The sequence below is a fragment of the Lathamus discolor genome, chromosome Z, assembly GCF_037157495.1.
Source record: "Lathamus discolor isolate bLatDis1 chromosome Z, bLatDis1.hap1, whole genome shotgun sequence".
NCBI lineage: Eukaryota > Metazoa > Chordata > Aves > Psittaciformes > Psittacidae > Lathamus > Lathamus discolor.
Window position 1 is genome coordinate 110,401,522 of NC_088909.1, and position 14,029 is coordinate 110,415,550.

Genomic DNA, 14,029 nt, shown 5'->3' on the forward strand with positions numbered 1-14,029 from the left:
TACACAAAATCAAGTTTTTGAAATATGCTTCAGTTGTTTCTTTTCGTGGTTGAGGTTAGCAGCCAACTGTGTAAATGTACTATCTCATTGCAGCTGTATAGAGTCGAGGTAGTGGGTGGGAGCCCACAGCCCCGAAATACCTGTGGGTCATAGATGGTATAGATGAGCAGGGAATCCTCTAGGAAAGGTTTGTTGTGGCGAGGAGGATAGCGTAAGACTGGAGTGTATGGGAGGAATGAAGTTTTAAGATGTGAACACGCATCTCTTGGTCCTTGTGTTTATCCCATTTCATATCCTCCTTCCAAACCACCAGAAATCCACACCCTTCCCTGAGGGAACTCTTGGCAGATGTTCCCTGCCGCTAGTGCAGGACACTTGGTTTGGGGGTGTTGCCTTGAGCAACACATGAAATCTCAGCCCTCTTGTCAACAGATGGGGCACTAGTGTGCCCTTCAGTGGGTGTAGAGCCCTTTCAAATATTTCTTCTCGCGGGAAGGTTAGATTGAAGTAGAGGATCAGCTTCTTGTGACAGATGGGATTGGTACTGCTTTTAAGTTATTTCTGTTGCACATCTCATCCCAGCTATGTCCTTTGTTCAGGTGGATTAGGCTAAATGCTCTTTGCTGTCCTCTTACCAGTGAGTAGGAGAGCAGCTGGGTGTGCAACTGGCAAGTAAGTTGGTGTTTGAGGCTCTAAGGTGAGGGCTTTGAGGAAAAGTAATTTTATGAAAGTGATTCTCTAATAATCACTCAAAGCAGGACATTCCTCAGCTTTTGGGAGCTTGCCTAAGCAACAGAAATTCATATGTAAACAGCCCTAGCCTGCTGCATGGTGTTGGATTCCTTTGCTTTATAACCTTAATGGGCGAGTCAGGCTTCCCAAGGTTTGGAATTGTTTCAAAGAGCTGTGAAGTGTTTGAGATCTGCCTGTTAGGCTGCAGCTCTGTGCTGTGGTTCATCTGATGAAAAGTGAGGCCTCATGTTCTGTGTGAAATGTAATGGTACGTTGAATCCTGAACTGCGCTGTGCTGTGTTTGGAGTGCTTCTAATTCACCGGCTATCAGCCTCTCTAGCCGAGAAATGAAGAGATATCCCGAAGTCAGCTGAAGAACACCGCTTACAATGGAGTAGGTGCGCTTTGTTATTTCCTCTTCTTTCCAAAGAGGTTGTGAATTGTCTTCCTTCAGACAGATGGGTCGGAAGTTTAGGCCTGTGAGTGAGCAGACTTGATACTTTAATGGTATTCTCCTTACACTTACCTGCTATTTATACACTTAATATTCATTCAATTTACAGTGCCTTTGGGAGAAGCAAGAAACCTTCAGAAAGACCACAAGGCAAGGAAGGAAAACCGCCAAAGGCATGCGAAATACCAGCATTTTCTCAGAAAATTCTCCGAGTAACCCCGGAAGATCTTGAAGAACTTCCTGTGTAAGTATGCGTGGCTTTTCTTACCGCTGTTGTGCCAGTCTGGTGGCAAGGGCAGGTCTGGGTGAGTGAGCTCTTGCAGATCTGAGACTGACAGAGCTGCTTTAAAGTTGTAGATGTTCCACATGGTGGAACATCATGATGTGAGCTCCAGATAGCTTATGTGCAACACTGTAAAACCTGGAAATGAAAGTAATGGAGGTGCTTATGTTCCTTTCTGATGTGTATGCTGGGAAGATGAGAAACCATCACTTAAACCCCAAACCTCTCTAAAGTCACTTTGAGTTTATGAAATATCTTAGCTACTGTATGTATAGATGCGTTCTCTTTGTGTTCTGCAAAGAGGCGTAAAGTAAGGGACCCACTATGTCATAAGAGTAAAGGTACGGTTATGCTTAAAAGGAGAATCAATAAAAAATGCTGGTTTTATTCAACCTAACAGTTGGTTTCTGAAAGCTTAAGGTCTTGACTTTACCAGCCTGCTCTGGGACAGGAAAAGAAACCAGACTTTTTAAAAGAAAAAAAGGCCTCCCATTATAACATCCCAGATTTTTGGAATGGACAACTGTGGGTTTTTCCTCTACTGTGAGGACCTGATTATGGAATATAGGACAGTTGTTAGAGGATGTAGGGAGGCAATTAGGACAGCTAAGGCCTCCTTGGGACTCAATCTTGCTAGTCCGGTTAAAGACAATAGAAAGGGTTTCTTCAAATACATTGCAAATAAAACTAACACAAGAGGCAATATAGGCCCACTGCTGAACGAAGTGGGTGCCCTGGAGACAGAGGATATAAAGAAGGCAGAGGTGCTGAATGCCTTCTTTGCCTCTGTCTTTACTCCTGCAGACTCTCCCCGAGGGCCCCGGATTTCTATAGCCCCAGAAGGAGTCAGGACAAAGGAGGAGTTTGCTTTGGTAGATGAGGATTGGGTTAGGGATCAGCTATGCAATCTGTACATCTGTAAATCGATGGGTCCGGATGGAATGCACCCACAGGTGCTGAGGGAGCTGGCGGAGGTCATTGCTAGGCCACTCTCCATCATCTTTGGTAAGTCGTGGGAAACGGGCGAGGTGCCTGAGGATTGGCGGATGGCAAAGGTCACACCAATCTATAAGAAGGGCAAGAAGGAGGACCCGGGTAATTATAGACCGGTCAGCCTTACCTCCATCCCTGGAAAGGTGATGGAACAACTTATTCTTGACTCCATCACTAGGCATATCAAGGATGAGGGGGTCATTAAGAACAGCCAACATGGTTTTATGAGGGGGAAGTCATGTATGACCAACCTTATAGCCTTCTATGAGGAAGTGACTAGGTGGAGGGATGATGGTAGAGCGGTAGATGTGGTTTTCCTTGATTTCAGTAAGGCATTTGATACTGTCTCCCACAGCATCCTCATAGATAAGCTAAAGAAGTGTGGGCTTGATGATCAAGTAGTGAGGTGGATCGAGAACTGGTTGAAAGGAAGAAGGCAGAGAGTTGTGGTCAATGGCGCAGAATCTAGCTGGAGGTCTGTGACTAGTGGAGTCCCTCAGGGGTCGGTGCTGGGACCGGTGCTGTTTAATATTTTCATCAATGACCTGGATGAGGGAACTGAGTGCACCCTCAGCAAGTTTGCTGATGACACAAAACTGGGAGGAGTGGCTGACACACCAGAGGACTGTGCTGCCATTCAGCGAGACCTGGACAGGCTGGAGAGTTGGGCGGGGAGAAACTTGATGAAATTTAACAAGGGCAAGTGTAGAGTCTTGCATCTGGGGAAGAACAACCCCATGCACCAGTACAGGTTGGGGGTTGACCTGCTGGAAAGTAGCGAAGGGGAAAGGGACCTGGGGGTCCTGGTGGATAGGAGGATGACCATGAGCCAGCAATGTGCTCTTGCGGCCAAGAAGGCAAATGGCATCTTAGGGTGCATTAGAAAGGGAGTGGTTAGTAGGTCAAGAGAGGTTCTCCTCCCCCTCTACTCAGCCTTGGTGAGGCCGCATCTGGAATATTGCGTCCAGTTCTGGGCCCCTCTGTTCAAGAAGGACAGGGAATTGCTTGAAGGAGTCCAGCGCAGAGCCACAAAGATGATTAAGGGAGTGGAACATCTCCCTTATGAGGAGAGGCTGAGGGAGCTGGGTCTCTTTAGCTTGGAGAAGAGGAGACTGAGGGGTGACCTCATCAATGTTTACAAATATGTGAAGGGTAGGTGTCAGGATGATGGAGCTAGGCTTTTTTCAGTGATATCCAGTGATAGGACAAGGGGCAATGGGTGTAAACTGGAGCATAGGAAGTTCCACGTTAACATCAGGAAGAACTTCTTTACTGTAAGAGTGACAGAGCACTGGAACAGGTTGCCCAGGGGGGTTGTGGAGTCTCCTACACTGGAGATATTCAAGGCCCGCCTGGACAAGTTCCTCTGTGATGTACTGTAGGTTACCCTGCTCTTGCGGGGGTTTGGACTAGATGATCTTTTGAGGTCCCTTCCAACCCCTGGGATTCTGTGATTCTGTGATTATTATAGGTCCTCGTGTCATGGGTTCAGCTGTAGCAGTCTTTTTTCTGCTTTCTAGCAGCTGTGTTTTCAGCCCTGGGGCAGTTGATTCCAAATGTACTGGATGCCCCTCCAAGTAAACATGAACTGTGGCCTGCACGCTGCTGCCAAAGGGATGGAGAAAAATACCTTGGCGATATCAATTGTGATATCTCACTTAGCTGCCTTTGACTCGAGTTCATACTGAAGTTCTAGCATGTCTGGTACGGCAGCACTCAGTGCTGCTATGACTTCATTCAGGGTACGACAGTCTGCTGTTAGTCTCTGCTCTCTTAGAAGTCTGCTGTTAGTCTCTGCTCTCTTTTAGACTTTTGCACTGGCCATATGGGTCTAAACTGGCCGGACTGCACCAACTTGCCCCATCCTGTGCTGTTCCCTTAAAGGGTGTTTTTCAGTCTGTTATGTAGGAGTAACTTTTCTTACATGGCATTTGATAGACAAGAACAAATATTTCTGCCCAAATGAGGGAATTATGTTTATGACCAAATTGTTACCCTGAAATTACCGATGGTCTAGTTGGAAGGGAACTTAAAGCTCTTCCAGTTCCAACCCCTGCCACAGGCAGGACACTTTCCACTGGAGCAGCTTGCTCCAAGCCCCTGTGTCCAACCTGGCCTTGAGCACTGCCAGGGATGGGGCAGCCACAGCTTCTCTGGGCACCCTGTGCCAGTGCCTCAGCACCCTCACAGGGAAGAGCTTCTGCCTAAGAGCTCATCTCAGTCTCCCCTCTGTCACATTAAAGCCATTGCCCTTGTTGTGTCATAGAATCATAAAATAGTTAGGGTTGGAAAGGACCTCAAGATCATCCAGTTCCAACCCCCCTGCCATGGGCAGGGACATCTCACACTAAACCATCTCACCCAAGGCTTCATCCACCCTGGCCTTGAACACTGCCAGGGATGGAGCATTCACAGCCTCTCTGGGCAACCCATTCCAGTGCCTCAGCACCCTAACAGGAAAGAGCTCCTTCCTTATATCCAATCTAAACTTCCCCTGTTTAAGTTTTAGCCCCTTACCCCTTGTCCTGTCACTACAGTCCCTGAAGAAGAGTCTCTCCCCAGCAAGCCTATAGCCCCCTTCAGGTACTGGAAGGTTGCTATGAGGTCCCCACGCAGCCTTCTCCTCTCCAGGCTGAACAGCCCCGACTTCCTCAGCCTGTCTTCATACGGGAGGTGCTCCAGCCCCCTGATCATTCTCGTGGCCTCCTCTGGACTTGTTCCAGCAGTTCCATGTCCTTTTTATGCTGAGGACACCAGAACTGCACACAATGCTCCAGGTGAGGTCTCACAAGAGCAGAGCAGAGGGGCAGGATCACCTCCTTCGACCTGCTGGTCACGCTCCTTTTGATGCAGCCCAGGATACGGTTGGATTTCTGGGCTGCGAGCGCACACTGAAGCCAGCTCATGTCCATTTTCTCATCGACCAGCACCCCCAAGTCCTTCTCTGCAGGGCCGCTCTGAATCTCTTCTTTGCCCAGTCTGTAGCTGTGCCTGGGATTGCTCCGACCCAGGTGTAGGACCTTGCACTTGTTGTGGTTGAACTTCATAAGGTTGGCATCAGCCCACCTCACAAGCGTGTCAAGGTCCCTCTGGATGGCATCTGTGGGACAGTGTCAAACGCTTTGCACAAGTCCAGGTAGATGACATCAACTGCTTTACCCTTATCCATCAATTCTGTAGCCCCATCATAGAAGGCCACCAAATTGGTCAGGCAGGATTTCCCCTTAGGGAAGCCATGCTGGCTGTCAACATGACCGGTCCCATCACCAATCCCTGGGGGACACCACTCATTACTGGTCTCCAGCCGGACATCGAGCCATTGACCACAAGTCTTTGCGTGCGGCCATCCAGCCAGTTCTTTATCCACTGACTGCTGCACCTATCAAACTGATGTCTCTCCAATTTAGAGAGAAGGATGTCGTGTGGGACAGTGTCAAACGCTTTGCACAAGTCCAGGTAGATGACATCAACTGCTTTACCCTTATCCATCAATCCTGTAGCCCCATCATAGAAGGCCACCAAATTGGTCAAGCAGGATTTCCCCTTAGTGAAGCCGTGCTGGCTGTCACCAAGCACCTTGTTGTTTTTCATGAGCCTTAGCATGCCTTCCAGGAGAATCTGCTCTGAGATTTTACCAGGCACAGAGGTGAGACTGACTGGTCTGTAATTCCCCGGGTCTTCCATTTTCCCCTTCTTGAAAATGGGGGTTATATTTCCCTTTTTCCAGTCGTCGGGAACTTCACCTGACTGCCATGATTTTTCAAATATGATGGCCAGTGGCTCAGCAACTTCATTCGCCAGCTCCTTCAGGACCCGCGGATGGATTCCATCAGGTCCCACGGACTTGTGCATGTTCAGATTTTTAAGATGTTCTCTAACCAGGTCCTCTCCTACAGTGGGCCCAAGGTCTTCATTCTCACAGTACCTGCTGCTGGTATTTTTCACTCTGGTTATCATTTCTGGGATAGGGTGGATTTAATCCTGTAGGTGCTTCTCTGATAAAATTTTGGAAAGGTGAATCTGGAGTACATGAATTTTTAGTCCCATGCTATTGCAGGAGTAGTTCCAGCCAGACATTGCGGCCAAATATTGTGTCTTCCACTTAACACTACAATCTTCCATGCAACTTCTTGATTGTTTCATTATCCCTAAAAATGGAAGACTTTCCACTGCTGATCCCAGGTGGGGAGCCCTATCAGGATAGAGCCCAGATGGGTTCTCTTCTATTTATTCCAGGTTTATACAAAGGTCACATCTTAAACTGTGCTTCTGGAGCTATAGAAGTATTTTTACTCGTATGGGAAAAGCATGTTTGTTCTGTGGAGGATCATTTACATGAATTCAAGCAGTACTATTAGTCTGCCATTTTTTATCTGTTGCCTGGCAGTGTTGTAACAGAAGGTTGGGAGAGTCTGCTAAACTTGCCATCTCACATACTGTTTATTCAAATCTAACCAGCAAGCTTGTGACCCAGGTTTTCTCACACTTCACATATTGTCCTAGAACAATGAGAATTAGGCTCGTATCCCAGTTCTCTAGGTCAGCACTGGTTCCAATGTCAGGTCTCTTTATACCTGCTGCTTCTTTGCACACCTCTAGTCCTAGAGCTGCTTGGCTGTGGTAGCACAGGACTGTGACTGTGCTAAGCCTGTCTGAGGGACTTAGTAAAGCACAAATGCATCACATATGTGTCTAAATCCTGTACCAGCTGGGTATCTTGGATTTTGCATCTGCCAAGTGTCTCATTCCTCTCTCCTTGCCTCCCACAGCTGCTGTAGATTGTAACTGAATAATCTAAGTGGTTTTCACCCTCTTTGTGCTGAATGTGAACAACAGCCTATCCCTAACATCATTAGGGCACAAAAAGGGGTATTGTCTGCAGTGGCTTCCTAATTTTGGAACTCTGCAGCAGGTATTTCGCAGAGGTCCATGCTGTGTTAAAGTGTGGATGCAAGAGTCCCTTGATCAAACAGAATGCTTCAGCACAGGAAGAAACTTGCAAATCATCTCGCCCTTCAAAGCTGTCACAGAAAGGCACGTTTTGGAGGAAGAGAAAGGAAATTGCACAGTGGCTGTCTCAGTTAACATTGAATTCAAGGCAAAAGAAAATGCTTGCTTTATTCCCTGCATAAAATTCTTACCACTTAAGATATTTTAGAATTTGCACATTCGTTATAATTCGAGTCTCAGAAGATGGTAACTTGGGGGAACAGAGATTTCTTTTAGCCTAAATACTTTTGAGGGAGCAGGGGCTAGCCATTAGGAGGAGGTTCATCTCTTTTCCAGTGACATATATGTGATATACTGATGGTTTTTTCTTTGAGAACTAGCACTGTGCTTTGGTTTTCGTACCTAGGGAGAAAAACGTTTTGAAAAGAGCTTCTGTGGATTAAAATTGAAATTGGGTCACTCTTTTAAAAAATAAAAAAGAATCTGATTTTCTATTTTTTTTTCTTTTGCATTTGGTGTAGTAAAATAGATTTTAAAGTTACTTTAAATCTAAATTAAATGGGTGAATTTTTAACTTCTCAACTTTGTGTTTTCATATTGCTGTATGTGCCAACGGGATAAGTGCCAGCATTTACGTGTTTGCCAGCCATGGTTGTTCGAAACATGAGGGGGTTTTGTGACCCGTACGGTTACGCACAGAAAAAAAAATTGCAGTTTCTTTTGGCAGAATTTCCTTTCAGATGAAGGCATCTACGTGTATATGTCTGTGATACTGGTGTCCCTATGCTTACTGGGTGCCCCACCTCCCCCTCTTGTCCCTGAATGCCTTTGGAGAAACCAGAAGGCAGTTGGTGGCTTTGCGGATGCTGTAGCATGCACTGTCAGATCTTTAGTTAGTGAGTTGTCTCTAAACCCTAGCACATCTGCTGGCCGCCGCCAAGCACACCTTGGATCCCTGAGGGCCTCTCGTTGAGCACTCGTTTCTCAGGCTCAGGTAACCAAATCCTGCTTTTCTGTTTCTGCTTCCCACACTCTTTGGCTTCTGGTAGTGGGAGCACAGGAACTTAAATGTAGGTATTTTATCCTCTGGCCTTAATCTTTGTAACTCTGCACCCTCCCCTGTGACTTCATAAATAGGCTAAGGGATGCAGATAGAGCAATAAATAGCAGTTAATGTATACAGGCAAAGCCCTTCTGTGGTTGTTTATGCCAAGTGTGACTGAACTTCAGGGGTGGAAGTGCTGCTTTTATTTGAACAGATGCTATTTGTGCAAAGTAGAATATTCTTATAAAAAGAAATGCCTGCACCTCAAACTTTGAGTCTGGATTAACCAAAGTATCAATACAGTTGAAAACTGGTAGCAAATAACTTAGCAGCTCTTCAGGCTGGGTTTAGATCAAATGCTTTGAATTCAGGAGATTTTACACTCCCCTTGCAGGCCTGTGTTCCTGGCAGGGGCTGGCTATTCTTCAGATTGACAGCAAACAGTTATTTCTAGTTGGCAATTGTAGAATGCCTGGCCACGTTGTGGTTTGGTGTATTGAATTTCTCAATGATCAGCTGCTTGTGCTTTTAACGCTTTGTATGTTTTCCAAATACGTTTTTCCATTCAGATTAAAACGAGGGAAGAAATTTTCTGTTCATTAATCTTTTCAGCCTTACTCTCCTACAGCTTTTAGCCACCTGATGTACCAACCTAAAGAACTCTGTTCTTAAAATTAATGGCACCACTTCCCTCAGTTCCACACATCAGCGATCTGGTACTGAACCAAACACCAACAGCCAAGTTTGGTTTGTTGTAGTGCCTGAAAAGCAGTCACAGGATAATTCAGGTTACAAGGGCGCCCTCTCTGTTACTGCAGTGGTTTCTGGGGTCTTATTTTGTATTTAGCTTACTGCTTGTTTATGTGAGTTTCAGCCTGTGTTTCTATATGGAATCATAGAATAGTTTGGGTTGGAAAGGACCTCAAGATCATCCAGTTCCAACCCCCCTGCCATGGGCAGGGACACCTCACACTAAACCATCTCACCAAAGGCCCTGTCCAGCCTGGCCCTGAGCATGGCCAGGGATGGAGCACTCACAACCCCCCTGGGCAACCCATTCCAGTGTCTGACCACCCTAACAGGAAAGAATTTCCTCCTTAGATCCAATCTAAGCTTCCCCTGTTTCAGTTTTAACCCGTTACCCCTTGTCCTGTCACTACAGTCCCTGACGAAGAGACCAGGACAAGGGGTAATGGGTTAAAACTTATAATGGCTCCTCAGTTTGTAGCATGTTTCCTTTTTCTTGAATTCATGCCTTTACATTATAAATACTAAATAGTTTAACTTGCAAATATTCCAGTGTTCTAATGCTTCCACATCACTTTATCTTCTGTGCTTCCTGCACCTCTAGGCTGTTATTGGCAGATCTTACTATTTTAGTGCCAGTTTTATGAACCGCTCTGAAAGTTCAGAGGAGCTGTGTCTTGCATAGCTCAGTACACTGCACAATAAAATAGAGAAAACAACACAAAACTGGTATTTCTTCAGGAAAAGACAGGAATGGCTCTAGATTCACACACAGTATCTAGTGCTAATAACATTGCGCTCTTAGGCAGAAACATTTAATTTCAGTTTTGGCTTGTACAGTGTTTTCTGTAATGCTGTTTGATTTTTCTGCATTTGTATTTCAAGTGGTACAATGTAACAGCAACCTTTGCTCCATCTCGAAATGCTTCTTACAACTTAAGCACTGGGGGTTTTTTTACTTAATTTAGCTTTCTGATGTTTCATCTCTCTGGTTTAAGTTTTATCACAGCTTTTTACTTTCAAGATTATTAGACAGTCGAGGAAATGAACGAAATTAACTACTGTGTTTATTCATTAACAGAGCAGAAAAACTGAAGAAGAAACTGAATAAGGTGTTCAATGAAGGCAGGTGAAAAACACAGAACTTTGTTTTTCTGGTTACTGATTTTTATTTTTTATTTTCAGGTATATGAAATGCCGCATAACATGTGATCAGATCAATGCGGTTGTTAATAATCTAAACAAAGCAATGATGGCCAAATACAGGATCCGCTGTCAGGCTCCAAGTTCTCTGAATACAAGAGACAGAACCCTGTACTACAGATACATAAGAGAAGAAAGCGAGACTAGAGAAGGTATTTTTTTTATCCCTTTCTTAGTACCAAATTCGTAACATTTGGATATTGCAGCACAAGTATAAAGATACTGACCAAAATATTGAATTGTTAATGACAGCACATGCTTTTCACGTTATGGTGTAACTCGGAGCATTTTATTGTCAGCTAACAGTCTGTGCAGGCTGTGGTAAATGGTGGAATGGGCTAACCTGCTGGAGTGTTTAGGAAATCTGCTGTTGCTTATTCTCAGATGAAAAAAAAGTAGTGAAACAATAATAGTTTGTGGAGTTACAATGCTTCAGCAGTCTGGAGCTTGGGAAGTTCTGCTTCTGCCTCTGTGTAAGGGAAGGGGAACAGAAATGAGATTTGGTTCCAGATTAGATTCTAGGCCATAAGGACTATAAGTGTCTTATTACTGTACAGATCTGGGTAATCAGTATAAAATCCTTTTGATATTCTCAGTATAAAAAACCTTTTGAAGTACTCAGTATAAAAACCTTTTCTGGATAAAGTCATACAACATAGCAATAAGGGTTATGGTTTTGAGTGAAGACTTTTCCCATTATCAACTTGGTTGCTTTTTATATGTTTTCACTAAAAAAATTATCACTTTCACAGTGTGTTGTAGCAAAATCTTTGAGTGCACAAAGGTTTAGTGGGGAACTGCTGCAAGTTCTGGAAGCTCCTGCTTTGATAACCAAGCTGCATAAACGGTGCTTTCAGGTTTTAAGCTAGAATGGACATGAACTATTAAAATACTTGTTCTCAGGTCGGGAAATCTGGGTAATCAGTCATGCTGCAGAGGGTTTATAGAAAAGACAGGGCTGTCTGATAGTCTCAAGAGGTTTTCTCCTCTTTAAAGTGTGGAAAGAGTGACAATACACCAAAATGTCTTTCCCTCAACTTAAAAGCCAGTTGTTCTTACAGGTTAGTTTTTCGAAGATACATGGCACAATGAATCTCTAATATTAAAATGCCCTATTTGACATTCCTTTTGAGAACAAGAATGTAATTATTCCTGGAGGGGTGTACTCCACATGCCGTGCTTGGCAATATCCTTAGAATGTCCTCATGTTTCTAAGTTCAGACATAAAACACGGAGGAAACTCTGTCTGTCTCACAGAAGGAGAGTTCTTTATGTTGGGGCCCGCCTCTTAATTTTTGCCCTGGAGAGAACGCAAGAACATTCTGCCCTAAGCATTCACTGGGTACTTGGGAGTCACCTTATGACAAACTGAGACTTTTTCCTGCTTCTTTTGGATTTGTTGCTCATTGAGACTCTCCCAATATTATGGTAGGGTGATAATATACTGTGGGCCTGCTTGAGTCCAGAGCAGGGGGCCACAGAGATGCTGCGAGGGCTGGAGCAGCTCTGCTCTGGAGCCAGGCTGAGAGAGCTGGGCTGGGGCAGCCTGGAGAAGAGCAGGCTCCTGAAGGGGAGACCTGAGAGCAGCTCCAGTGCCTAAAGGGGCTGCAGGGAACCTGGAGAGGGGCTTGGGACAAGGGCCTGTAGGGACAGGCCAAGGGGAATGGCTTGAACCTGCCCGAGGGGAGACTGAGATGAGCTCTTAGGCACAAGCTCTTCCCTGTGAGGGTGCTGAGGCGCTGGTACAGGGTGCCCAGAGAAGCTGTGGCTGCCCCATCCCTGGCAGTGCTCAAGGCCAGGTTGGACACAGGGGCTTGGAGCAAGCTGCTCCAGCGGAAGGGGTCCCTGCCCGTGGCAGGGGTTGGAGCTGGATGAGCCATAAGGTTTCTTCCAACACAGACCACTCGGTGATTGTAATGTTCACCCTGACAGGAGGGTGCGTGGTTTGGGAGACGTTGGTAGATACGGCTGATAACAGAGGGAGCTCACTGAATGGGGCCTGTGGATGGTGCAGGGTTTCCGTTAACTTAATGAACGCTGGTAATTCTTCTTTCTGGTGATAGTTTAGATGTTAGGACAAAGCTCCTGAGACAGTGTGAGGCTGTCCTGCTGATGACTGTATTGTTTATAAGCACGTGCAGTTGCTAAGTAGAGGTTGTGTAGTTATGTGTGCAATATTAAGCGTATCCTACAGCAGTTATTTCTCTACCAAAGCCGTTTCTTGTTTTCCAGGTTGTCCTTTTATTGTGGAGGAGGATATCAGATTGTTCACCTCTATGAAGATGGATAAGCGCTTCTATCGGATCATCACCATCCTGCGCCACTTCCGAAGACTGAAAGTAATTCGTACCTCTGGAATTATCCTCTATGCCATGTGCTAACATGCTTCCCATACTCTGCTTACCCCAGATGTAGATGGCAGCAGTGTTTTGAGACACAGAGAGAGATTTGTTGTATGCAGAAAGGTTGCATGTGTCGACATTACTGTTTAGGTCTCTTTATTTTCTGAAAGGCAATGTTTTCCCTAGTGTTTTTCAGACATCCGAAATCAGGACTGGCAATCCCAAAAGGCCTCAAAGTATCTGATTTTTGTTTTGAAAACTTGAGAGGGAGCTAATGTCTTTTGATAGGTTATGTGTGTAAACCGAAGAAGTGATTGGCTCATCTGTGCTCACAGGCAGTCTTAATCACATTTTCAGATCAGCACTTGAACATTAATGTCCTCTACAGTACCGTTAAGTTCCTTTTTTTGTTTATGAGTTACATACTGTGTCCAAAGCTCTGCAGCTACTCAAAGGAAGCATTTGATTCTGGTCTGTTTTCTTAAATCCTGCAAACCAGTTTCCAGATTTTCATTTCTTAGTCCTTCTGATCCTAATTGTATGTTTTGGAGTATCCATCACTTGAGCAGGAATATCTGATGCCATTTTAACATTAACAGGTTGTTCTGTGCCAGGTAGTTTCTATGAGCCATGCAGGTTTTGGATTTCATGAAGACAAAAAAGCCAGATTTTTTTCCCCTCAGGCTTATCCCTTGGACCAAACCTGCAGAGGAGTGAGTGTTTTTAAGGAGAAAAGTCGACGTCCGTTTTGAGAACGGTGGCCAAACTTGCCAGTTTTTGATTTAGAAGGTTGTTTTAGAACGCCTTGGAGTCCCAGAACAAATTTAATTGTGATAAGTTCTAATTCTGCAAGTTGGTCAAAAAAAAAGAGAAACATGCTCATAGACAAAAAAGACCACACATCCCTGTTTTAGGCCCATCATCTCATCTAAAATATCTGCTCTCGCGGCCCATGAAAATGACAATGTGAGTAAAAAAAAAATACGTCTAAATTTATTAATAAAGGTGTACCCCAACACGTGCTACGCAACCCTAGATTTCTGTGCTTTTTTCTGAGGGGCTGTGTTGGCTGGTTTTGAGGTGGAGTCTTTTTGGTCTTCTGTGTGGGGTATTGAGATCCAACGTGAAGTCTCTACTCTGCATCGTGTTGGAATAAATTGAGAGAACCACAGACTGGTTTGGGTTGGAGAGGACCTTAAAATCATAGAATCATAGTTAGGGTTGGAAAGGACCTTAAGATCATCCAAGTTCCAACCCCCCTGCCATGGGCAGGGACACCT

At 45.0% G+C, this 14,029-nt stretch overlaps 1 protein-coding gene across 4 annotated transcripts in view; it reads left to right on the forward strand.

The window, feature by feature from the left end:
- Window positions 1-13,779, forward strand: part of LOC136005684 (spindle and kinetochore-associated protein 1-like) — a 32,645-nt gene extending 18,866 nt beyond the window's left edge. For all 4 annotated transcript variants that reach the window (XM_065663384.1, XM_065663379.1, XM_065663381.1 and 1 more), the window contains 3 exons: window positions 1,296-1,430; window positions 10,390-10,559; window positions 12,640-13,779. In XM_065663384.1, the coding sequence (XP_065519456.1) occupies window positions 1,296-1,430; window positions 10,390-10,559; window positions 12,640-12,788 (454 nt within the window). In that variant the 3' untranslated portion in view covers window positions 12,789-13,779. The remainder of the gene's footprint in view (window positions 1-1,295; window positions 1,431-10,389; window positions 10,560-12,639) is intronic.
- The last annotated feature ends 250 nt before the right edge of the window (window positions 13,780-14,029 follow it).